Source organism: Pelodiscus sinensis, chromosome 19 (genome assembly GCF_052426305.1).
Source record: "Pelodiscus sinensis isolate ZL-2025 chromosome 19, ASM5242630v1, whole genome shotgun sequence".
In the NCBI taxonomy this organism is placed as follows: domain Eukaryota; kingdom Metazoa; phylum Chordata; order Testudines; family Trionychidae; genus Pelodiscus; species Pelodiscus sinensis.
Genome location: NC_143070.1, coordinates 4,523,156 through 4,548,277, shown reverse-complemented (window position 1 = coordinate 4,548,277; position 25,122 = coordinate 4,523,156). Strand labels below are relative to the sequence as shown.

The 25,122-nt window shown below is 55.2% G+C and overlaps 2 protein-coding genes across 2 annotated transcripts; both read right to left on the bottom strand.

Annotated features, from left to right (window-relative positions):
* Window positions 1-624: 624 nt before the first annotated feature.
* LOC106732246 (uncharacterized) lies at window positions 625-12,439 on the bottom strand. The gene is made up of 5 exons (XM_075913475.2): window positions 12,283-12,439; window positions 7,687-7,935; window positions 5,861-6,112; window positions 2,966-3,075; window positions 625-1,978 (listed from the first exon to the last, which is right to left on the bottom strand). Exons 1-5 carry the CDS (start codon window positions 12,320-12,322, stop codon window positions 1,970-1,972), a joined length of 660 nt encoding a protein of 219 aa, XP_075769590.2. The 5' UTR covers window positions 12,323-12,439; the 3' UTR covers window positions 625-1,969.
* A 5,927-nt stretch (window positions 12,440-18,366) lies between these two features.
* LOC102445526 (uncharacterized) lies at window positions 18,367-24,854 on the bottom strand. Its single transcript, XM_089771465.1, has 4 exons — window positions 21,146-24,854; window positions 20,530-20,679; window positions 19,708-19,793; window positions 18,367-18,983 (listed from the first exon to the last, which is right to left on the bottom strand). The coding sequence occupies exons 1-4, from the start codon at window positions 24,852-24,854 to the stop codon at window positions 18,897-18,899; spliced, it is 4,032 nt and encodes a 1,343-aa protein (XP_089627591.1). The 3' UTR covers window positions 18,367-18,896.
* Window positions 24,855-25,122: the final 268 nt, after the last annotated feature.

Genomic DNA, 25,122 nt, shown 5'->3' with positions numbered 1-25,122 from the left:
AGAGTGGAGGGGGAGCCCTCAGGATCAGGGAAGCCGTGGGGTAAAGGAAGCGGGAGCGGGGACTCAGATCCTTTCGCTGGTTCATTTCACCGGGGTGTATAGAAGCCAGGAAAGTTCCCCACAAGAGCGGGATCATTCCCCCGCTTACATTAGCACGGGGCGAAAGATCCCTGTACAGCATGGGTGTGTTCCACCCCAGTGAAAAAGCCACTCAAGGGGCCATGAAAACATTTAACAGGCCTTTGCCAAGCCCAGGTCTATCCTGTCACTTTCGGAATGTTCTGTGTTCGTCGACGGGACCTTAGTTTAAAATTGGTTTTGAAAATATTTCTTCAGTGCGCTGGTGAAGACTATGGAATCACAGCTCTAAAACGTCATCATCTTCTCCCCCCTTCCCCGGGTCTGCCCTCCGGCCTAGGGGTACCAGTGTAATCGTACCGGGTAGGGCCCCATAAATCCTACAGCCCCCCTCCCCCCTGCGTGGGTCTTCTGGCTCCTGTCCTGCAAGACCCACTATCACCACTGCCACACGCAAAACCTTAGCTCCTTCCCGTCAGTCCTTCAGGAGAGAGACAGATCCACCCCCCCCCCCCCCCCCCAGGATACCAAAACAAACAAAAAAGGTCGGCTTGTAGATCATATATATTCATAAGTGGAATTCAGACAATTGCAGGAATTCAGACAATTGTTAATTAAATAATGGATTAAATATTAATTTCAGGCCCCTTTTATTACCCCAGGAGAGGTCTTCGCTCCTCTTGGGAAACTGACGAGAGATTGGGTGTTTTCCTTCCCCTCACCCAATCCTGCTCCCCACAAAGTGCATTTCGCCCACGCCTGCTCTTACGGCAGGTAGGTCCAGCTGATTAGCAGAGCGCCTACAGCTAGATGGTTTGTTTCGGCTGGTGGTGCACGTCCGCCCGTGCCTCAGCGCGCGCGTAAACATTGATTCTGCACTTGGCCGGAAACAAATGCACACAAGGATGGAAAAGCTAAGAAGGAAATTTTGCTCCAGGGCAGTCGGCCGCCTGAGCTTCCTCCTCCGGCTTGCGTGTGGCAGGATCTTCCGGGCAATTGGACTGTGGGAAGGAGACGATGGGAGAGGGGGAAAAGAACCCCAAACCCAAGCAGCTGGTTCTAATGAACCAGTCCTCTCAAAGGCTTCTGGGACGGGGTAAAGCCAAGGGAGCGTCTCCGTGTGATGGAGCCCAGAGGGGGATTCTGGGAAGAGCTGATCACCCCATTTCTCTGGCTCTCCTTCCTGTTGGGATCCTGGATTCTCCCCCTGGCTCAGGGAGGGAGGGAGGACTAGTGGTTAGAGGGCGTGGGAGTCAACATTTCTGGGTTCTATCCCATTAGGGAAGGGGACTGGAATTTAGTGCATTAGTAGGGGAGCTAGACTGAGAGCTGGCCCTGGCTCTGGGGTTAGTGCTGGGGTGCATGGGCTCAGAACTAGGAGGCCTGGCTCTGGGCCAGGAACAGGGAGCAGGTGAGGTGTGGGGGCCTGTCTAGTGTCAGCACTCCTGGGTTCCTTCCTTGTTTGGGGGAAGGGAAGTGAGGTCTAAGGGTTAGAGTGCAGGGGGAGGGGAAGTGGAGTCTAGGGGTTAGTGTGTGTGGAGGGGGGAGGCTGGAAGTCAGGACTCCTGGGTTCCTTCCTTGTCTGGGGGAGAGGAAGTGAAGTCCAAGGGTTAGTGTGTGTGGCGGGGGGAGGCTGGAAGCCAGGACTCCTGGGATGAGCTGGCTTAGAGCCTGCGGCTGTGCATTTCATTTGGCTTCCAGGAAAAATCACAGGTCTGTTTCCCGGGAGGACACGTCTGGTCCTCCCTGGATGCAGCGTGAGGAGTGACCCAACCCCTTAGGAGACGTCCTTGGGGGGCCTGTTACTTCATGGCGTTCCTTCTTGCGAGGCTGTCTTGAATGGAGGTGGGCCGGGTTGCTGGACACAGGTTGGGACTGCGGTCAGCTGGGCTTAGTAGTTCTGGAAGGGGGAGAATGAATTGTCACCATTCGTTTAGGTGGGCACCTCCCACCCCTCTGGCTTGGCATCGTCCCCCCCCCCCCACTGCATCTGATCAAATCTGTAGGTGCATCGTGGCATCTTCTCGACTCCCATCTGATGCCGGATCGAATCCCCACCCTCCCTCCAGCAGGCTAGCATCTCCAGCCCTGGATCTGGCTCAGCCGCCAATCCAGCCATGGGCCCTCAACGGCCTGCTCAGCTGAGTCCCGCCTATTTTGGCGGGACATGTCCCTGGGGGTTTCATCATAGGGCTGAGACTTTAATGACAGCGTTCATTCCTGGAAACGCCAGACCGGGGGTGCCTGGGACAGCGGTGCGGCCGCGTGGGAGAGCGTAACGCCGCTTTGCGGATTTGCAGCGCACCCCCCTGCCGCGGCTAGGTTTTATATTTCAGCTGGGGGTGCACATTCCCTCATACCTCGGCGCACAGCACATTATTCCGCACACCAGTGGCAAAATAGCCACACGCGGAAAAGATTCCGTTTTGCTCCAGGGCAATCGGCGGGCGGAGCGCCTGCCATCTCAGGGCAATTGGACGGTGGGGAGGAGACAACGGGGGAGGGGAAAAAAGAACCCCAAACCCAAGCAATGAACCAATCTTCACAAAGGCTTCTGGGAAGGGGCGGAGCCTACGGAGGCAATATAAACCAGAGCTACCTCTCTAGGAGGTAGTGGACTTGCCTGAGAGGTCAACTTTATGGAGTAAGGGGCTTTGGGGGTAGCTGAATGGCACTGCGCCCCTTTAACGAGCGCTCCTCCGTTCTTCCCCTCCCTCCCTTTCGGAGGCGGCCAGGTCATCCCAGCTCCTCAGCGGATGGCATGGTGACACTTGGGGTTTCACTGGAAGACCAGTGATCATCAGCTGAGCGCCCGGGGGTAGCTGGGGAGCCAGGAGGGGTGCCCCCAACTCAGCCAACGCCTCTTCCCCTTCCCCATAGGCTTTACCCTGCAGCAGACGACGCATCCGATGACGCCCGCAACGATGATGGCAGCCACCGACAGAATGATCACAAGAATCGCCCAGATCGGCAGCGCTGGCGGTGCTGGAACCGGCCCTACAGAGAAAAGGACCCTTATAGGCTGTGTCCAGACTCAGGGGTTTTTTTGGGAAAAGTAGCCTTTTTTCGAAAAAACGTCACCTGCGTCTAGACTGCAGCCGCGGTCTTTCGAAATTCAATCGAAAGAACGCGGCTTTTCTTTCGACGGCGGTCAACCTCATTGCACGAGGAAGAACGCCTTCTTTCGAAAGCGCCTCTTTCGAAAGCAGGCGTTCTTGAATGTAAATAGGGCTTCTTCGAAAGAGAGCATCCAGACTCACTGGGTGCTTTCTTTCGAAAAAGCAAGCCGCTTTTTCGAAAGTTCCGCGTGCAGTCTAGACGCTCTCTTTCGAAAGAGGCTTGCAGTCTAGACATAGCCATGGAGACACCCTCATTGGAAGTATTTCAGAGCAGGTTAGAAAAGCATCCGTCAGGGATGGGCTAGCTCCGGGCTACTAAACTTCGGAAGCCCTGGGGGTCACAATGATACTCACAGCACATGCCGAGGGTGGGTTGCAGATACATGCAAATCTATATGCAATGATATGCAAATAGCTTCTTCCACACGGGCAGGCATGACTACAAAGATTAAGGCAAGACTACACAGCACGCAGGCCCCGTTTCAGTCGGTTCTGCAGCTATTAATAAAATGCAACAGTGACCCCATTTCCACCCACAGGACAGAATTTTTACTGAGCAATGACAGTCCAAGAATTTCACTCCTAAAACGCATCTCAACAGAAAACCATTCTAGTGACTCTGTTTTTTGTTTTGGCTCCCACCCGTGGGCCGTGTGTTGAGCCCCACGAAAATCCAAACTGCATTGGGGGCCGCAAACTAATGGTCCGTGGGTCACATTCAGTCAACGGGCCACATCTGGGCTGTGTCTACACTGGACCCCTTTTCCGGAAAAGGGATGCAGATGAGACAAGTCGGAATTGCAAATACAGCGGGGATTTAAATTTTCCCCGCTTCATTTGTATAAACATGGCTGCCGCTTTTTTCCGGCTCGGGGCTTTGCCGGAAGAAAGCGCCAGTCTAGACGGGGATCTTTCGGAAAATAAAGCCTTTTCCGAAAAATCCCTTATTCCTCTTAAAATCGCTGGCATGATTTTCCGGAAATGCTTATAACGGAAAAGTTTTCCGTTAAAAACATTTTTGGAAAAAGCACGTCTAGATTGGCAGGACGCTTTTCTGGAAAAGCACTTTTTGTGGAAAAGCGTCCGTGGCCAATCTAGACGCGCTTTTCCGCAAAAAAGCCCCGATCGTCATTTTTGCGATCGGGACTTTTTTTCGGAAAAGAAATCTTTGCCGTCTACACTGGCCCTTTTCCGGAACAGTTTTCCAGAAAAGGACTTTTGCCCAAATGGGAGCAGCATAGTTTTTTCCGGAAAAGCACTGATGATTTTACATGAGATCGTCAGTGCTTTTCCGGAAATTCAAGCGGCCAGTGTAGACAGCTGGCAAGTTATTCCTGAAAAGCGACTGATTTTCCGGAATAAGTGGCCAGTCTAGACACAGCCGGAAAGTTTGGGGTTGATTGAAATATGATATATCTTTGGTAACCCCCCCGAGAGGAACCTAGCATTTTAGCAAGGCAAGAAGTATTGTAGGGTTTTAGGGTCAGAGTTAAGGCTGTTTTTAGAAATCCTGCAATGAATAGGACTTTCAAACCTTTATCCTCTAACCTCACACTAACTAGACTCTCAAAATCCGTCGGTAAACCTCCATGCTCTTATTTAACAGATCAATGTCTATCTCGTGAATGCTGCATCCAGTGGTGTGAAATCCTAGTGCAATCCCTTGCTCTGACACAGCCTTCCTCTGTGGCCTTGAGCAAGTCACTTGGTCTGTGCCTCAGTTTCCCCTTCTGCAAAATAGGGATAATTGAGCAGCTCCACCTCCCAGGGAAAGACATTAAAACTGTGGTTCCCAACGCGGTGCCTGTGGGCACCATGGCGCCCGTCAGGGCATTTATGTGTGCCTGCCGTGTGACCAGGGCTGGCCCAAGCCATTCTTGCGCCCTGGGCCCCAGGTGTGCGGCGCATGCGTGGCGCATGTGCAGTGCTGCCCCCGGGCGTGGGGCGTGTGTGCAGCCCCGCCCCCGGATGCGCAGTGCGTGAGCATCCCTACCCCTGGGCACCCGGCAGCCCCAAAAGGTGGGGAACCACTGCATTAAAAGTTTGTGAGGCACAGAGATAGTATGCCAATGGGCAGGTAGACCGATGGGAAGGGGCGTGAATAGGTCAGCACCTCTTTGGGGACAGAACCCTACAATAACAACTTCATGAAACTTCAGGCTTAAATAGCTGAAATCATGACATTGACTCTTTCTGAAATCCTATACCTGTGAAATGGGCCAACACGGACCCTGGATTTGGTAGGGCTAAAATCATAAGGTTTTTGGCCTAAGAATTTTCCTAGTCGGGGCTAGAACAGCATTACAGCTTCCTGAGGATAGGACACAGAACTGGCGGGTCTCCTGAGAGAGCCACAGAACGATCTGTCAGGGAAACTTTACCGTCTCCATATGCATCCTGGCTGGTGACATTAGGAAAAACTTCCTACCTAGCAGGGTGGCTAAGCACTGGAATGAGCGGCCTAGGGAAGTGGTGGAATCTCCATCCCTGGAGATATTTACGAGCAGGTTGGACAGACACCTGTCAGGGGTAATCTAGATGGGGCTTGGTGCCACCGTGGGGGCAGGGAGCAGGCCTTGATGACCTCTCGAGGCCCCTTCCCGTTCTAGTGTTCTAGGGTTCTATGGTTCTAGGACAAACAAGAGGGGTTTTCTTCCCAATACCTGGTGTAGTGGTGACTGTTTCCGTTGTCGATTCGGTGGTGTTGCTGTCCGTTGTTGGGATGAGGGTGGTGTTGGTCAGGGCAGTGGTGTTCTCTTGGCTGTTGACCGGTGTTGTGGACTCAGTGACATTAGATGGCATAGGGGTGGTGCCGTTGACCTCAGCCTGTATGGTGGTACTTTCCACAACCTGAGCAGTTGTGGTGGAGCCATCAGGTACGACGGGCAGCGGTGTGGTGGTGTTGGCGTTGATAGCTAAAAAGAGAGAGATGTCCCATTGAGAAAGGGTTACGTAAGAACAGCCAGACTGGGTCAGACCAACAATGCATCTCGCCCAGTGTCCTGTCTGCCAGCAGGGACCAAGGCCAGGCGTCCCAGAGGGAGCCAACAGAACAGAGAATCATCAAGCGATCCTTCCCCTGTCGCCCATTCCCAAACTCTGACAAACAGAGGCTGGGGGCACCATCCCTGCCCAGCCTGGCTAATAGCCATTGATGGACCTAACCCCCATGAATGTATCTAGTTCTTTTTTAAACCGCTGTTAAAGTCCTGGTTTTCGCCACATCCTCTGGCAAGGAGTTCCGCAGGTTGACAGTGCGCTGTGTGAAGAAAAATGTCCTTGTGTTTGTTTTAATTGTGCTACCTATTCCTTTCGTTGGGTGGCTCCTTATTCTTCTTAGTGTTATTGGGAAGCAGAAAAGGTTCTGTTCCAAACAGCAGAGATCGGCCCGCCAGGAGCCTGTGAGCTCTGTCCCGGGAGACCGGGAGACCCACTGTTGAGACTGGTATGCCACGTCTACACTGTATCCCTCTTGCGGAAAAGCCAATGCAAACAAAGCATGGATTAGCATATTGTCACGCTTCATTTGCATAATGAATTGGGGGCCATTTTTGCGCAAGAAGGTTTTGCGCAAAGAGGAGCTGTGTAGACGGCTCCTTTTTGTGCAAAAACGGCCCCTAATTAATGATGCAAACGAAGCACGGCAATATGTTAATCTGCACTTCATTTGCATAGGCTTTGGCGCAAGAGGAATGCAGTGTAGGCGGGCTGAGTTTCCCTGAGTTTGTGTCCCTGAGATTCCCCATCTCCATTTCCCACCGTCCCTATGGGTTTTCTTTAAGCTGTGTCTTCCCCAACTCCCCAAATATCCCAAAAGAGGAGGAAGCTGCCAAAATAAGAGAGCGTTAGAATGTGTCATCCCCACGTGGCCAATTTCCACATAGGAAGTTGGATTGACGCAGGCGAGGATCCCCAAACTGGTAAACACAGCGATTGCTTCAGCTGGAGCTGAAATGCAGCCAGCTCTGGGGTGGGGCAGCAGGGGAAGGTGCCGGTAGAAAGCTCACAGCTGTGGGGACTTTCAAACTTTTGTCGTTTTCCCTTCGCTCTCAGGGGGCTGTGAAAAAACGTGGGCAACGCTCAATACCCTCATTTAACCGATAGTCGTCTTGGCTCTTGGTCCAGTGGTTAGAACACCACCTTAGGCTGTGCCCAACCCCAGGGCCATGCCCTGCTCCGCCACAGCCTGCCTGTTTGACCTTGGGCAAGTCACTGCGTCTCTGCCTCTGTTTCCCCAACTGTAAAACAGGTAGAATAGCCTAGCTCCGCCTTGGAGGTTAGAGGTTGTGAAACTCCCTAAGGGTTTCCACTGACACTTAATGCAGTTTTGGGTCTAAGATTTTCCTGGCTGGGGCTGTAACAGCTTTGCACCCTGTAAGAATGGGGTTAGAACTGGAGGACCCCACGGGGACCTCACCAAACGATCTGTCGGGGGAATCTTAGGGTCTCTGATTGGATGCAGGTTGGGTGACACATTTCTTCTCACTACCTGGTGCAGTAGTGCCTGTTTCCATTGCGGCTTCGGTGGTGGCACCATCTGTTCCTGATAACGGGCTGGTGTTGGACAGAGCAGAGGTGACCTCTGGTGGGGATCCAGTGACGGCAGGTGTATCCTGTATAGGAGTGTCTGTGGTGACAGTTGGGGACCCAGAACCGTCGTCCAGCCAGCTGTTAACATCTATGAGCTCTTCGATGGGTTGTCCTAAGACATCAACAGCCGGTGCTGCAAAGCTGGTGGCTAAAAAGAGAGGCATGTCCCATTGGATAGGTGTTTCTTAAGAACGTAAGAACAGCCAGACTGGGTCAGACCAAAGGTCCATCTAGCCCAGTGTCCTGTCTGCCGACAGTGGCTAATGCCAGGTGCCCCAGAGGGAATTAACAGAACAAGGAATCATTAAGTGATCCCTCCCCTGTCAGCCATTCCCAGCTTCTGGCAAACAGACATTAGGGACACCATTCCTACCCAGCCTGGCTAATGAGTATTGATGGACCTAACCTCCATACATGTATCTAGTTCTTTTTTGAACCCTGTTAGAGTCCTGGTTTTCACAACATCCTCTGGCAAGGAGTTCCGCAGGTTGACAGTGCGCTGCGTGAAGAAAAAGTTCCTTGTGTTTGTTTTAAACCTGCTGCCTATTTATTTCATCGGGTGACTCTCCTAGTACTGCTTAGTGTTACTAAGAAGCAGAAAAGCAACTGTTCCAGGGAGCAGATACTGGCCTGCCTGTGTCTATGAGCACCGTCCCGGGAGGCTGGGAGCCACACTGAGATGCCCCCATCTTCATTCACCACAAGCCCGATGGGGCTTTTCTAAGGCAGATCTTTCCTGATTCCCTGAATACCCTGAAAGAGGAAGCAGCTGACAAAATAATCGTTGTCGTTTTTCCTTAGTGCTCATGGGGAGGTGAAAAAATGTTGGTAATGCTCAAAGTCTTCATTTAACAGATCAATGTCTGTTGTCTTGGCTCTCGGTCCAGTGGTTAGAACACCGGCTTAAGCTGTGTGCAACCCCAGGGCCATGCCTTGCTCCGCCACAGCCTCTCTCTGTGACCTTGGGCACGTCACTGCATCTCTGCCTCTGTTTCCCTGACTGTAAAACAGGGAGAATAGCCCAGCTCCGCCTCACAGGGAAATTAATTAGAGGTTGTGAGACTCTCTGATAGTGTGCTAAGGGGAGCCAATTATAGGCACCCTTAATGAGCTTTGCATCCTCTGAGGACAGGACTAGAACTGAGGGGACCCCATGGGGGGTCTCACCAAGTGATCTGTCAGGGGAACCTTATGGTTTCCGATTGCAGCCAGGGCTGGTGACAAACAAGAGGGGTTTCTTCTCACTACCAAGTGCAGTGGTGCCTGTTCCCAAATGTCAAAATGGTGGTGGCATTTTCTGCTCCCGAGAAGAAGCTGGTGTTGGTCAGTGCAGAGGTGGCTGCATGGCTGGTGGCGGCACGGTGACATTACACCAGTGTTTCTTCAAGTGTTTCTTCGGAACTGCAAGGCAGTTGGAGGTGTGCCACGGAAAGAACACAATTCAAAACAGCTGTCCTTAAAGAGACAAGCCTCCTTTTTTTTTTTTTTCAACAACTTTTCCCTGGAGGCTTTTTTTTTTCTCAAAAAAAGAAATCCTTGGTGTTCACCATAAAAAAATTATTGTTTGGTGTTCCTCAGTCTTAAAAAGTTTAAGAAACACTGGATTACACGCTATCGGTGCAGGGGTGTTGGTGGTGCCGGCTGGGTGGTGCTGCTGGTAGCCAAGATGGTTGCAATGGGGCTACCTGTGGCTATTGACAGTGCTGTAGTCTGTTTGACTGGCACAATGCAGCCAGCTGAAAAGGGAGAGACATCCCATTGGGAAGGGACTACTGACCCACAGAGCTGGGGCTGGGGGTCTCGAGCTGGCTGGGAAAACAGGAGCTGTTAGAAGGATGATTTTGACTTTTTTTGCTCGAATAACCTGAAATATTTTCATTCTGAAATGACACCGTGATGCCTCATAGGAGCTGTAGTTCAGCTGTTCTATGCCTCCATTTTCCTCTATATGGTGGGTTCCCCGGTGGGGACTACAACTCCCATCAGCCCCCAAAGTGTCCCATCATGGCTGTGGTGCATCATGGGAGATGAAGTCCCTCTGGAGAGCTCAGTCTGTAGAGGAGGTTAGGATTGTGAGGTATCGAAATTAATACTTCCACGAGACTCTGCCGTGACTTTTTAGAATGCAAATATTTTTAAGTCTGTTTTGGGAGCATTTTCTATCATTGAAAAATTAAAAGTTTTGAAAAATCAAAACTGAATCTTTTGTATCAATGTAAAACATCTTCCTCCCTGCCCCTTTCATATTGCAACTGGCCACTTCGGTTTTGGGTTTGACTTTCGGTTTTGGAATTGAGAATGGAAATCCTCATTTTTTTGTTTTTGTTTTTGTTTTGGTTTGGTTTACTTTCATCATCTTCATCTTGTCTGTCACCCCGAAAGCGGGAAGCAAACTAAAAAAATTCATCTGGAATTGAAACACTTTCCTCTGTTTTGTTTCTCGGGGAATTTTCCCAAACAGTGGAGGAAAAAAATTCTCAGGTGACTCTTTTTTCCATCAAAGTCCACGTGTGACAAAATCCCTCTCAGATGAGAGACATTCTTGGCTCATAGTAATTCTGATGCTCTCAAATAGGTCGCCGTATGGTTTGGGGCTGGATTAAGACATGCTAAAACCCTATGTCAGGTTTAATAGGCCCCATCACATTGCCCCCAAAATGTGTGTTATTCGAACAGAAAGGAAAATGAAAATAGAAATAAGAAAGCTTTATCTTTGCATCTAGACTGGTACATAGGTGAAGATACAACTAAAAACTAATCATTTTGGTTTTCATTTAGAGGCCCCTTGTGATCTGAAGCTCTAAACGGCTGTAGCTTACTTAGCATTTGTGTAAATTCAGCTCCTTTTCCTCTTGCTCATTTCTAAGGATCTCTCCAGGCTCATGAGACGAGAGAGGCAGGAATTCACCCAGCGTCGCTTCGATCAAGGCTGTAATTGGTCACGCCCATCCTTCCCTAATTTGTCATACCTCAGACTTCCTCCAGAGGCAAGAGGCCTCCAAGATCAGCCATTCGAAGGTGAGATTCTGGATGCAGGGCCTGGTCAGAATATTCCTGCCCCTCCCTCCCCTCACGCCCAGCGGTGACACAGAGAAACCAGTGACTGGTTCTCGGTTAGGTCATCGTTTCACCCAGGCCCTGGCCTGTTCAGCCTGTTCTCGAGGGTTCCCACTGCTAGGGAAAAACTCACATGCTAACGAACCTCACGCCCCCCAGGGAAAAGTCTGATCCAGCTGGGAAACGTACCCCCTTTTTTTTTGGTCAATTTCATTCCATTGCTTCAAGAGCGTTTAGATCCCCCGGACTCCTGGGCTACGTCTACACTGGCACGATTTTCCGGAAATGCTTTTAACAGAAAAGTTTTCCATTAAAAGCATTTTTGGAAAAAGCGCGTCTAGATTGGCAGGATGCTTTTCCGCAAAAGCACTTTTTGTGGAAAAGTGTCCGTGGCCAATCTAGACGCGCTTTTCCGCAAAAAAGCCCCGATCGCCATTTTCGCGATCGGGGCTTTTTTGCGGAAAAGAAATCTCTGCTGTCTACACTGGCCCTTTTCCGGAACAGTTTTCCGGAAAAAGACTTTTGCCCGAACGGGAGCAGCATAGTATTTCCGGAAAAGCACTGATGATTTTACAGGAGATCGTCAGTGCTTTTCCGGAAATTCAAGCGGCCAGTGTAGACAGCTGGCAAGTTATTCCGGAAAAGCGGCTGATTTTCCAGAATAACTGGCCAGTGTAGACACAGCCCTGGAGTCTAGTCTCCAGGCTGGGGGGTGAGCTAGAGGAGAGGAAGGGCATTGAGTCTAGGAGGCTTGGCCTCTGTTTCTAGCTCTGAGAGGGCAGTGGGGTGTAGGAGTTAGAGCACGGCGGGATCGGAGCCAGGACACCTGGGTTCTGTCCCAAGTGGTGGGAGAGGAGTGGAGTCTAGGGTGTCAGAGTATGGGCAAGGCTGGGATCTGCTCTGGGAAGGAAGTGGGGCACAGGGGCTATATGAGGGAATGCTGCGGTGGACTCCTGTGTCTTATTCCCCTCTCTGGGAAAGGAAGCGTAATTCTGGCAAGTGAGCGCAGAAGCAGGGACACAGGGGGACTAGGAATGAGGACTTCTAGGATCAGTTCCTAGCAAAGGGCTGTGAGCCATCAGGACCAATGTCCCCTCTAAGCTTTTTCATCCACCCGCGGAATAATTTTTTTTCTATGTGCGCCAAGGCAGAAGCAGATGTGCACCACCCGTGGAAACACAAACCTCGCTGTGAGCGCTCTGCTCATCAGCTGGGCGGCATCGGTATCTTTCCTGAGTGGCTGCACAAGCACACGGCTTACAGGGAATGCAAGTCAGGGCGCTTTTTGCTGCCTCTCCGTGCCTGCGGGTCCCCACCTTCAGAACATTCCTGACAGCAGGATATCCAAAGCAGGATGCAATTCACAATTCCTCCCTCCCTCCCCCCAAATAGGCCACCTTGCCCCGCCTGGCCCCAGCCTGGTGTCTAAGACACCTACCTGCTAAGTGCAGCACCAAAAGGAAGACGCCGAGAAACATTGTTCCAAGAGGTCGAAATTGACTTCCTCAAGATGCTCTGTATCCCGGGATTCTGTCCCGGCAGGCGGGGATCCCGGCTGTATTTGTAAGGGCGCTGGGCTGATGGTGTATCCCTGGGATGCCCTGCCTACATTCCCTCTCCGGGTGTCTTCTCGTAGGCGTGTTTTTCCCGATATTCCACATGCACTGGAAGGAGGAGGAAAGGGCCCAAACCCTCTCCTATCAGAATGTGTCATCTCCGTTTCCTCATACCTGGATTAACTCCGGGAGGATAACATCCTGCGATTGCTTCAGCTGGGGCTGAAATGCAGCTGACTCTGGGGTGTGGCGGTGTGTGTGTGTGGGGAACCAGTACAGCAGCAACGCTGCACCGGGGTGTGTGTGTGTGGGGGGGCTCTGTTGGCCTGGAAATCTAGCTGCACGGCTATAGAATGTCTTTTATCCACTCTCCCGGGGCAGCCACTAGAGGGCGATAGGGTGACATGGGCTGGAATGGCCAGGGATTGAGGGGCACCCATGCGAGGGTGGTGGTGGGGGGTGTGGAATAGCAGTGGGACGGGATCAAGGGGCACCGAGTAGGAGTAGCAGGTACACAGGGGTGCAGGTAAGGCCGTAAGCCCTGGGTGTGCCGCTCCGGTACGAAGGAACCACCCGGCATTTTTCCCACTCCCCTACATCCTCCCCACTCTCAGCCCCCTGTCCTGATCCCTCCACCCCCGCACAGCCTCCCTGCTCTGATCCCCTTGCTCCCAGCCCCCTGCCCCGACTCCTGCCCCCCCACAGCCTCCCTCCTCTGAGCTCCTCACTCCCAGCCCTCTGCCCTGAACCCTCCCTACCCTCAGCCCCCTGCCCTAATCCCTCCTCCCCCACACCCTCCCCACTCTCAGCCCCCTGCCCTGATCCCTCCTCCCCCACACCCTCCCCACTCTCAGCCCCCTGTCCTGATCCCTCCACCCCCCCACAGCCTCCCTGCTCTGATCCCCTTGCTCCCAGCCCCCCGCCCCGACTCCTGCCCCCCCACATCCTCCCTGCTCTCAGCCCCTCACTCCCAGCCCCCCGACTCCTGCCCCCCCACAGCCTCCCTGCTCTCAGCCCCCCTCACTCCCAGCCCCCTCCTCTGATCCCCCCACACCTCAGCTCTCTGTCCTGACTCCTGAGCCCCTCCTCACACACCCCAACCGTGACTCCTGCACCACACCCCCCAGATCCCCTGTCCTGAGTCCCCCCACCCCCCACCCCACACTTACATTTCTTACACGTGCTGTCCTATCACCCCCCCCCCCCCCCCCACACACACACACCCCTGTCCTGAGGCCTCCCGTATGTATGTGTGTGATAGGACAGTACCTGTAAGAAACTTAAATTGTTTTACCCCAGTGGGGTAGGATTAAGAGGCACAGGGATTTCCCTGCACCCCCCCCCCATGGGGGTGTATACCCCCTGAATTTCCCCAACCCGCCCCCCCCCCAGTTTTGTGAATGATGGTGCTCTACAGCCCACGTTCACCGTCACGGTCTCACCCCTCATTGGCCCTGACACCCCCCCAGAAATTCGAACCCCCCCCCAATTTAAATTCCTGGGGAGGCTACTGAAGGAGCAGCAGCCACGGGATCTTTCGGTGGCCTGTTCCCACGCACTGGTTTGGCTCAGAGCCGGCGTGAAGTATTGATCAGGGAGTGTGCCAGGCTGGTGACTCAGGCTACCGTCCCGTCTTTCCAGCTGGGCGAAGGGGCCTTGCAGTAGCACCGGGGAAGGGCTGGGTCCCCAAATCTTTATGCACCGGATGAGCCAGTCCCGGAGGTGTCTTGGCAATTGGCCCTAATTGCGTATTTCCCCTGGGATCAACAGCCAGTCCCACCCAGCGTGAGTGCTCCCCGATGCATCAGCTGTTAAACTTGGATGAGATCCATGGGCCCATCTAGCCCGGTATCGTGCCTGGTCCCTGCTGCCCCAATCATCTCGTCCGTTTCTGTCTTAGGCCTCCATGGTCCAGGCTCGGCCCCAGCGAAGAAAACTTGCTCCTGGCTTCTCCCCGCTCACCCACGCCCCCGGCCCGGCCAGAAGTCCTAACTCCTGGAGTCACGGGAGCGGAGAGGGGGCAGCCCTCTGGCCCCCACCCTGGTGATGTGAAGGCAGAAAACACGACTCCCCCCCTCGGGAAGCGGAACCCAGCCGCCCTAGCAAAGGCCCCTCCCACCGAGATTAGCCTTAAAATAAAACATCCGGAGGGGTGGGGTAGGTGGAGCTGATTCAAGCGTGATAAAAGTCGGGGGAACAGGCTGTTGTGCTGACAGAATTGCCGGGTGGGGTCGATTCCGTGCCTGGGGGAGGGGCGGGGCCTCACGTGGAAGGGGCGGAGCTCAGGCAGAAGGGGCGGAGCTTGGGCTTGCCTCCCCCAACCAGCCTTTTCAGCCCCACCGAGGGCGCCGGTGGAGATTTAAAGGGCCAGGAGACCAGGGTTATTTTAAATGCAGCCAATCCTCCGGCCGTCCCCCCCAACCCCAGGGCTGGAGGGCTGAGCGGGGGCCTGGGTCCTTCTCCTGGGTCAGCCAGCGATCTGCAGGAACGGCCCTGCAAGCCTGCCTGCCCCGTTATCCCACTCCTGGGGCCAGCGGCGGATATAGGGCAGGGTGAGCGGGGAGGCTGTCCCGGGCCCCGCGCTCAGGGGCGGAGGGATACAGCACTTTAGATTCCCCGGCACCGCATGCTGCACGGTGGAGGAGCGCATGTGCCGAGTGCAACACAGGTGAGAGAGGAGACACCTGGTGAGAGGGGCCCCCCCGAAATTGTGCTCCCCTGGACCCCCCCAAACTCTCATCCTCCCCTTCCTGGGGCTTAAGACCAGAGCAAGGCTCTGGGCACCGAGGCAAGGCTGACACCTGCTGGCCACCGGTGGTGTTGCAGCATGTGGAATCCAGCGTTGATCATTGGCTCATAGGGCCAGGTCTATATGAGACCCGGGAGGCCGGCTTACGGCACCCAACTCCAGCGACCTAAATAATGTAGCTGGAATTGACATACCTTTGTGGCGGGAGGCCAACAGGCACGAACGCTCCCGTCGGCTTCTCTTACTCCTTGCGAATTGAGGGGCCGCCTGGAGGCACCCTCCATGTTCGATTGAGCAGGTCTTTGCTAGACCTGCTAAATCAAATGCCAGAAGATCGATCTCCGGTGTGGCGACGGGAGACATGGCCATGGAAGATGAAGGCTGGAAGAGACCTCAGGTCACTGAGTCCAACCCCCTGCTCAAAGCAGATCCAACCCCAACTCAATCATCCCAGCCAGGGCTTTCTCATGTCCCGCTTTAAACACCTTTAAGGACGGAGCTCAATGTTCCCTCTAATTTTTTTCCATTTGTGTGTGGAATAAATTTTGGTGCATGCACCAAAACATGTGTGGCTGTGCACCACCCATAGACACACATGGGCACTCTGCTAATCAGCTGGGCAGCATTTGAATCTCTCTTGGGAGGCCACCGAATCATTCAGCTTACAGGGAAAACCGATGGGAGATTCCACATAGGGAACCCATTCCAGTGGTTCACCACCCTCGTCGTGAAATAGTTTTTCCTCATATCCAACCTAGACCTCCCCCGCTGCAACTTGAGCCCATTGCTCCTCGTTCTGCCATCTGCCACCACTGAGAACAGCCTATCTCCATCCCCTTTGGGACCCTCCCCTTCAGGGAGTTGAAGGAAGCCGTAAAATCCCCCCTCGCTCTTCTCTTCTGGAGTATAAGTCCAGCTCCTTGTAAGTCCATATGTCCTGGGCCCTACTCTGCTGGACTCTCTCCAATTTGTCCACGTCCTTTCTGTAGTGGGGGGCACCCCAAACTGGACACAACGCTCTGGATGTGGTCTCCCCAGCGCCGAGCAGAGGCATTGGGGTAGCACAGGTTGGGTGTGGGGAGGGGAGATGCCCGGTTAGAAAGTGTGAAAAATTGGGACGGAGAGTGGGGATGAGAGGCAGCTACGTAAGAAAAAGCCCCAAGACAGTCCCTATAAAATCAGGACATCAGGTCACCCCCGACTAGATGGGCCCATTGTTCTGGTCTGGCGTGGCAGCATGGGGGTGGGGATACCAGGCAAGATGGGGGCCCATTGGTCTGAACTATAGTCAGCATGGGGGGGGATACCAGCCTAGATGGGGGAACATTGGTCTGAACCATAGTCAGCATGGGGGGAGGGAAACCAGGCAAGATGGGGGCCCATTGGTCTGAACTATAGTCAGCATGGGGGGAGGGAAACCAGCCTAGATGGGGGAACATTGGTCTGAACCATAGTCAGCATGGGGGGAGGGAAACCAGCCTAGATGGGAGAACATTGGTCTGAACCATAGTCAGCATGGGGGGAGGGAAACCAGCCTAGATGGGGGTACATTGGTCTGAACCATAGTCAGCATGGGGGGAGGGAAACCAGCCTAGATGGGGGAACATTGGTCTGAACCATAGTCAGCATGGGGGGAGGGAAACCAGCCTAGATGGGGGAACATTGGTCTGAACTATAGTCAGCATGGGGGGGGAGGGAAACCAGCCTAGATGGGGGAACATTGGTCTGAACCATAGTCAGCATGGGGGGAGGGAAACCAGCCTAGATGGGGGAACATTGGTCTGAACCATAGTCAGCATGGGGGGAGGGAAACCAGCCTAGATGGGGGAACATTGGTCTGAACCATAGTCAGCATGGGGGTGGGGATACCAGCCTAGATGGGGGCCCATTGGTCTGAACCATAGTCAGCATGGGGGGGGGATACCAGCCTAGATGGGGGAACATTGGTCTGAACCATAGTCAGCATGGGGGTGGGGATACCAGCCTAGATGGGGGCCCATTGGTCTGAACCATAGTCAGCATGGGGGGGGGGGGGGGGATACCAGCCTAGATGGGGGAACATTGGTCTGAACCATAGTCAGCATGGGGGGGGAGGGAAACCAGCCTAGATGGGGGTACATTGGTCTGAACCATAGTCAGCATGGGGGGTGGAGATACCAGCCTAGATGGGGGAACATTGGTCTGAACCATAGTCAGCATGGGGGGGGATACCAGCCTAGATGGGGGAACTTTGGTCTGAACCATAGTCAGCATGGGGGGGGGGATACCAGCCTAGATGGGGGCCCATTGGTCTGAACCATAGTCAGCATGGGGGGAGGGAAACCAGCCTAGATGGGGGAACATTGGTCTGAACCATAGTCAGCATGGGGGGTGGAGATACCAGCCTAGGTGGAGGCCTATTGGTCTGAACCATAGTCAGCATGGGGGGGGTGGAGATACCAGCATAGATGGGGGAACATTGGTCTGAACCATAGTCAGCATGGGGGGGGGAATACCAGCCTACTTGGGGGAACATTGGTCTGAACCATAGTCAGCATGCGGGGGTGGGGATACCAGCCTACTTGGGGGAACATTGGTCTGTACCATAGTCAGCATGCGGGGGTGGGGATACCAGCTGAGGTGGGGGCCCACTGGTCCGAGCATGGAATTGGGGGTGAGAATATCAGGTGGGACGATGTGAGCCAGTAATAATGAGACATTCTGAAAAGAGATAATATAATTTAATATCCCTGGCAGGGATGAAATATTTTATCTTTACACATATATAATATACAGATATATTCGAATAATAACACATAGATAAATACATGAGGTATAGACAAAGGCAGGGAGAAGTAACCCCCCGCAGTGCAAATGTGCAAACTTGAAACACGAATAAAATAGACAATTTTGCAATAAAATTTTAGGTACAACATTTACCGTGGTGGCACCGGGCCATTGTACATTTGTCCACCAGGGACAAAACCTCACGTACTGATTCAACTCTCAGTGATTCTGGTAGGATCAGAATGGCAGCAGATCAGCTACTAATTACTATAATTAGGGCCCCATTGTGCCGGGCGCTGCACAGACACAGCAAGAGACAGGCTCTGCCCCAGCTGGGATCAGGGCCCTGTTGTGCCGGGCGCTGCACGGACACAGCTAGAGACAGTCCCTGCCCCAGCTGAGATCAGGGCCCCGTTGTGCCGGGCGCTGTACAGACACAGCGAGAGACAGACCCTGCCCCAGCTGGGATCAGGGCCCCGTTGTGCCGGGCGCTGCACAGACACAGCGAGAGACAGACCCTGCCCAGCTGGGATCAGGGCCCCGTTGTGCCGGGCGCTGCACAGACACAGCAAGAGACAGACCCTGCCCCAGCTGAGATCAGGGCTCCGTTGTGCCGGGCGCTGCACAGACACAGCAAGAGACAGACCCTGCCCCAGCTGGGATCAGGGCCCTGTTGTGCCGGGCGCTGCCCAGACACAGCAAGAGACAGACCCTGCCCCAGCTGGGATCCACCTTTCTATTGTCCCTGGTGCTCGGTGTGGATTCTGACAGTCTGCGTTCCCAAAGCGCCATCCCACTGCTGCGTCCCAGAATGCAGTGCGTGTTCATCTGGCAGCTAAGGGTTAATACTGGCTCTCTCGGCTCAATACTGACTGTTGGGGCTCTGGGTGAGCCCAGACCTGCTGGGTCGCAGCAGCCCCACTATGGGTGGCCGAGGGCGGAAGGTCCGGATTGTCTGTTCTTCTCCCAACTGCGATCCCGTTAGCTCCGGCTCTGGAGGAACTGCTGAGCCTTCTGGACCGAGTAGGAGGTGGCGCTAGCCAGCCGCGACTTTAGGAAAAACACCAGCTGCAGGAGACAGCGCCAGAGGGTGAACGGCAGGGCAAAGAGATACAGACACGCTGTGTGGTGGCTCTAACCACTAAACCCCACTCCCCTTTCTGAGATGGGGAGAGAAGCCTGGAGCCCTGACGCCCAGCCCCCTTGATTTAACCACTGGACCTCACTTCCCTTTCCCAGCAGGGGAACCTAAGAGCCCTGGCTGCCAACTCTCCCTGCTTTAACCACTAGATTTCTCCCCCCCCCCCCACACACACACTCTGGGAGGAGACCTAGCAGTCCTTCCCGTACCTGTTGCTTTAACCACTAGACTCCATTCCTCCTCCCAGAACTGGGGAAAGGATCCAGGAGTCCTGACTTCCCACCTTTGCTGCTCTAACCACTAAATATCACAGCCCTCCAGAAACAGGCCAGAGAACTCAGGAGCCCCGTCCTCCCCTCCCCCCCACCGATAGACCCTAGAAGTCCTGCTCTCTCCCCCCCACCCCCAGATCCCCTGCCTCTGCCAGAGTTGGGACGAGAAACTAGCAGTCTGGTGGCAACTGCGTATGCAGCTAGGCAGCTGTCAGACCCCCTACCCAGGGTAGTATGTCTTACACACACCACCAAAGCTGGTGCCCTATTGCCGTCTAGCAGCAGCCTGCACAGAGGGATAACAACCTACTACTGCAGCCTTTTAGCACCTAAGGGGAGAGGAGCCAGCTGCCACCCCTCTATGCCCCAGGATTCTTACCAGGCAGGAGAAGGACAGCAAGCTCAGTGCTCCCAGACAGATGAGGATGATGGCCCAGTAGGGGAAGGTACTGCCCTCCAGAGCCGCTGCAGAGGACAAGATCAGGGAGAGGAGGAAGGGTTAAGCCAGGGTGAAAGCATCAGGGGACCACTTTTACAGTCCTGCCCTGCAGTGGGAGCACAGCCAGCCCCAGTGGAGGCGCAGAGGGAGCCCGCATATGAGGCTACAGGGCCCCTGTCTACGGGACTACTGGCCTTCGCCTCATCCCAGCATTAGACCCCCTTTTCCAGCCTGCATAAGCCACAGCGACTTCCCAGACACCCTAGGACCAGGATCCCTTGCGGCAAGGGCCTCACATTCGGACTATGTGTAACAGCCACTGGGCGGATTTGAACCTGGGAACTTCGGAGGAGGAGCCGCTACCGTGTGAGTTATAAAGCCAGCTGGCTCGCTGCTTAGGCTGTCCAGCTCCCTTATTCGTACCACTTGTTGTACGTGGTCTAAGTGCCACTGCATGGGACAGTGACCCACACGAGGTGTGTGGGTTACACATGCGTCCTGGGGGAGGCCCAGAATATTTCAAGCCGGTGGGGCTGGTGGGCAGATTTTAGAGCCCTTTGAGAGGCCAGGTTGCTCAGACTTGAGAGTCAGGGGCTGGGAGGGACACGCGCCAGCTCCCATGGAAGTTAGGAGCTTTGCAGGAGCATGGCGTTCCACAGGAGCGTGAGGGTGTCTCAAAAATAAAAAAGGGGGCGTGATGCCAGAATGTTTGGGAACCGCTGCTTTAACTGGTCCTGCTACTTAGCAAGCCGATCAGCTCACCGGTGGTGTGGGAGGTGACAGGAGAAGACCCACGCGATGAGGCGGTCCCACCGGCCCCCGAAGGCGTCGTGGATCCAGGTGGACTGGGAGAGGTGGCCGGTCCAGACGCAGGCTGGCCAGACGTCGTCTCTCCTCGAGTCGCGATGGAAACTAGTGGATAAAAGAAGACCTCAGATGGTAAGAACATGCGGGGTCAGACCAAAGATCCATCTAGCTCAGGGTCCTGTCGGCCCGCAGTGTCCAATGCCAGGTGCCCCAGAGGGAGGGAACAGAACAGGGAACATCCAGTGACCCTTCCCCTGTCGCCTGTTCCCAGCAAGGTCTGATTATGGAGGAGAACTTTACATGAAAGCGGCTCGGTGCCTATCTAGGCACAGCTGCCGGGGAAGTTTCCTCTCACCACAAGCCCTCTCCTGTGCACCATTTGTGCTCCTCCACCAGTGTCCCCGTGGAGGCCTCCAATGCCCCCCTAACCTACAAACCTGGGGCATGTTAGCTGGGGAAGGCCGGGCGTGCAGTGCTATGGGTGGCTTTGGTGGGGGGTTGGTGCCACCAGCAGCGGGCGTAGGGGGGCCTCTGGGTGCCACCCGGAGGCACAAATGCAACATAAACGTACCCAGGGTGGTAGCAGAGGAGGCGGGGGTGCTAGAGGAGCTGACAGAGCTGACGCCGCCGGGGCTGGGGGTGACGGCAGGGGAGCCAGAAGAAGAAGCAGCCCCGGAGTGAGTGGATGTTGGGGTAGACGGTGGAGAGATCGTAGCAGAGCCAGTCGTCCTGGAAGCGGAGCTGGAGGCTGAGGTTTCAGTGGAGTTGGGCACCAAGGCGGTGGCGGAGCTGGTGACGGAGGTGGCTGTGGGGTCGGAGGTTGCGGTTTCAGTAGAACTGGCGATCGAGGTGGCTAAGGAGCTGGAGTTTGAGGTCGCTGCAGAGCTGGGGGTCAAGCTGGATGTGGAGCTGGGAGTCAAGGTTTCAGCAGAGCTGGAGGCCGAGGTGGCTTTGGAACTGGAGGTGGAGGTGTCTGCGGAGCTAGGGGTCGAGATGGCTGTGGAGCTTGGGGTCGAGGTTTCAGTGGAACTGAGGGTCGAGGTGGATGTGGAGCTGAGTGCTGGGGTGGTCGTGGAGCTGGAGGCCGAGGTGGCTTTGGAACTGGAGGTGGAGGTGTCTGCGGAGCTAGGGGTCGAGGTTTCAGTGGAGATGGAGGTCGAGGTGGATGCCGAGGTGGGGCGCGAGGTGGCTGTGGAGCTGGAGGTCGAGGTCTCTGTAGAGCTGTGGATTGAGGTGTCTGCGGAGATGGGAGTCGAGGTGATTTCAGAGCTGGCGGTTGAGGTGGCTGTGGAGCTAGGGACAGATGTGGCTGTGGAGCTGGGGGTCGAGGTGTCAGTGAAGCTGGAGGTGGAGGTGGTTATGGAGTTAGGGGTCGAGGTGGCTGTGGAGCTGGAGGTCGAGGTCTCTGTAGATGTGTGGATTGAGGTGTCCGCGGAGATGGGAGTCGAGGTGATTTCAGAGCTCGTGGTTGAGGTGTCAGTGGAGCTGGGGGTCGAGGTGGATGCAGAGGTGGGGCGCAAGGTGGCTGTGGAGCTGGAGGTCGAGGTCTCTGTAGAGCTGTGGATTGAGGTGTCTGCAGAGATGGGAGTCGAGGTGATTTCAGAGCTCGCGGTTGAGGTGTCAGTGGAGCTGGGGGTCGAGGCATCAGAGGAGTTAGGGGTCATGGTAGCAGCAGAGTTTGAGGTTGTTTTCTGAGGGGAGGTGCCGGTGATGATCGCAGCAGAATTGGGGGTTGGAGTGGCAGTAGAGGTGAACGTTAGGGTGCCGACAGAGTTGGGAGTGGAGGTGGCAAAGGAGCTGAGAGTCGAGGTGACAGAGGAGCTGGAGATCATGTTGGGGGTCGTGGTGTCTGTGGAGCGCGGAGTGGAGGTGCCTGTGGAGGTGAAGGTCGAGGTGATTTCAGACCTGGAGGTCGAAGTGGCGGTGGAGCTGGAGGTCGAGGTCCCTGCAGAGATGGATGTCGAGGTTGCTGTGGAGGTGGTTGTAAAGTTCGGAGTTGAGGTGGCTGTAAAGCTGGGGGTTGAGGAGGTTGTAGATATAGTGCTCAAGGTGTCTATGGAGCTGGGGATCGAGGTGGCTGTGGAACTGGAGATTGGGGTAGATGTGAAGCTGCCGGTTGGGGTGGCTGTGGAGCTGGGGGTCGGGATGTCAGTGGAGCTTCGGGTCGAGGTGGCTTTGGAGCTGGGTGTTGCGGTGTCAGTGGAACTCAGGTTTGGGGTCGATGTGGAGCTGAGGGTCGAGGTGTCAGTGGAGCTGGGGGTCGAGATGGCTGTGGAGCTTGGGGTCGGAGTGGCTGTGGAACTGAGGTTTGGGGAGAATGTGGAGCTGGGTATTGAGGTGTCAGTGGAGCTTGGGGTTGAGGTTTCAGTGGAACTGAGGTTCGGGGTGGATGTGGAGCTGAAGGTCGAGGTGTCAGTGGAACTGAGGTTCGGGGTGGATGTGGAGCTGAAGGTCGAGGTGTCAGTGGAACTGAGGTTCGGGGTGGATGTGGAGCTGGAGGCCGAGGTGTCTGTGAAGCTGGAGGTGGAGGTGGTTATGGAGCTAGGGGTCGAGATGGCTGTGGAGCTGGGGGTCGAGGTGGATGCAGAGGTGGGGCGCAAGGTGGCTGTGGAGCTGGAGGTCGAGGTCTCTGTAGATGTGTGGATTGAGGTGTCCGCGGAGATGGGAGTCGAGGTGATTTCAGAGCTCGCGGTTGAGGTGTCAGTGGAGCTGGGGGTCGAGGCATCAGAGGAGTTAGGGGTCATGGTAGCAGCAGAGTTTGAGGTTGTTTTCTGAGGGGAGGTGCCGGTGATGATCGCAGCAGAATTGGGGGTTGGAGTGGCAGTAGAGGTGAACGTTAGGGGGCCGACAGAGTTGGGAGTGGAGGTGGCAAAGGAGCTGAGAGTCGAGGTGACAGAGGGGCTGGAGATCATGTTGGGGGTCGAGGTGTCAGTGGAGCTGGCGGTCGTGGTGTCTGTGGAGCGCGGAGTGGAGGTGCCTGTGGAGGTGAAGGTCGAGGTGATTTCAGACCTGGAGGTCGAAGTGGCGGTGGAGCTGGGGGTCAAGGTGGCGGTGGAGCTCCGGGTTTTGGTACCTGTGGAGCTGGGGGTCGGGGTGTCAGTGGAGCTGAGGGTCGGGGTGTCAGTTGACCTGGGGTTCGAGGTGGCTTTGGAGCTGGGTGTTGAGGTGTCAGTGGAACTGAGGTTTGGGGTCGATGTGGAGCTGAGGGTCGAGGTGTCAGTGGAGCTGGGGGTCGAGATGGCTGTGGAGCTGGGGGTCGAGGTGGATGCAGAGGTGGGGCGCGAGGTGGCTGTGGAGCTGGAGGTCGAGGTCTCTGTAGAGCTGTGGATTGAGGTGTCTGCAGAGATGGGAGTCGAGGTGATTTCAGAGCTGGCGGTTGAGGTGGCTGTGGAGCTAGCGACAGATGTGGCTGTGGAGCTGGCGGTCGTGGTGTCTGTGGAGCGCGGAGTGGAGGTGCCTGTGGAGGTGAAGGTCGAGGTGATTTCAGACCTGGAGGTCGAAGTGGCGGTGGAGCTGGAGGTCGAGGTCCCTGCAGAGATGGATGTCGAGGTTGCTGTGGAGGTGGTTGTAAAGTTCGGAGTTGAGGTGGCTGTAAAGCTGGGGGTTGAGGAGGTTGTAGATATAGTGCTCAAGGTGTCTATGGAGCTGGGGATCGAGGTGGCTGTGGAACTGGAGATTGGGGTAGATGTGAAGCTGCCGGTTGGGGTGGCTGTGGAGCTGGGGGTCGGGATGTCAGTGGAGCTTCGGGTCGAGGTGGCTTTGGAGCTGGGTGTTGCGGTGTCAGTGGAACTTAGGTTTGGGGTCGATGTGGAGCTGAGGGTCGAGGTGTCAGTGGAGCTGGGGGTCGAGATGGCTGTGGAGCTTGGGGTCGGAGTAGCTGTGGAACTGAGGTTTGGGGAGAATGTGGAGCTGGGTATTGAGGTGTCAGTAGAGCTTGGGGTTGAGGTTTCAGTGGAACTGAGGTTCGGGGTGGATGTGGAGCTGAAGGTCGAGGTGTCAGTGGAACTGAGGTTCGGGGTGGATGTGGAGCTGGAGGCCGAGGTGTCTGTGAAGCTGGAGGTGGAGGTGGTTATGGAGCTAGGGGTCGAGATGGCTGTGGAGCTGGGGGTCGAGGTGGATGCAGAGGTGGGGCGCAAGGTGGCTGTGGAGCTGGAGGTCGAGGTCTCTGTAGATGTGTGGATTGAGGTGTCCGCGGAGATGGGAGTCGAGGTGATTTCAGAGCTCGCGGTTGAGGTGTCAGTGGAGCTGGGGGTCGAGGCATCAGAGGAGTTAGGGGTCATGGTAGCAGCAGAGTTTGAGGTTGTTTTCTGAGGGGAGGTGCCAGTGATGATCGCAGCAGAATTGGGGGTTGGAGTGGCAGTAGAGGTGAACGTTAGGGGGCCGACAGAGTTGGGAGTGGAGGTGGCAAAGGAGCTGAGAGTCGAGGTGACAGAGGAGCTAGAGATCATGTTGGGGGTCGAGGTGTCAGTGGAGCTGGCGGTCGTGGTGTCTGTGGAGCGCGGAGTGGAGGTGCCTGTGGAGGTGAAGGTCGAGGTGATTTCAGACCTG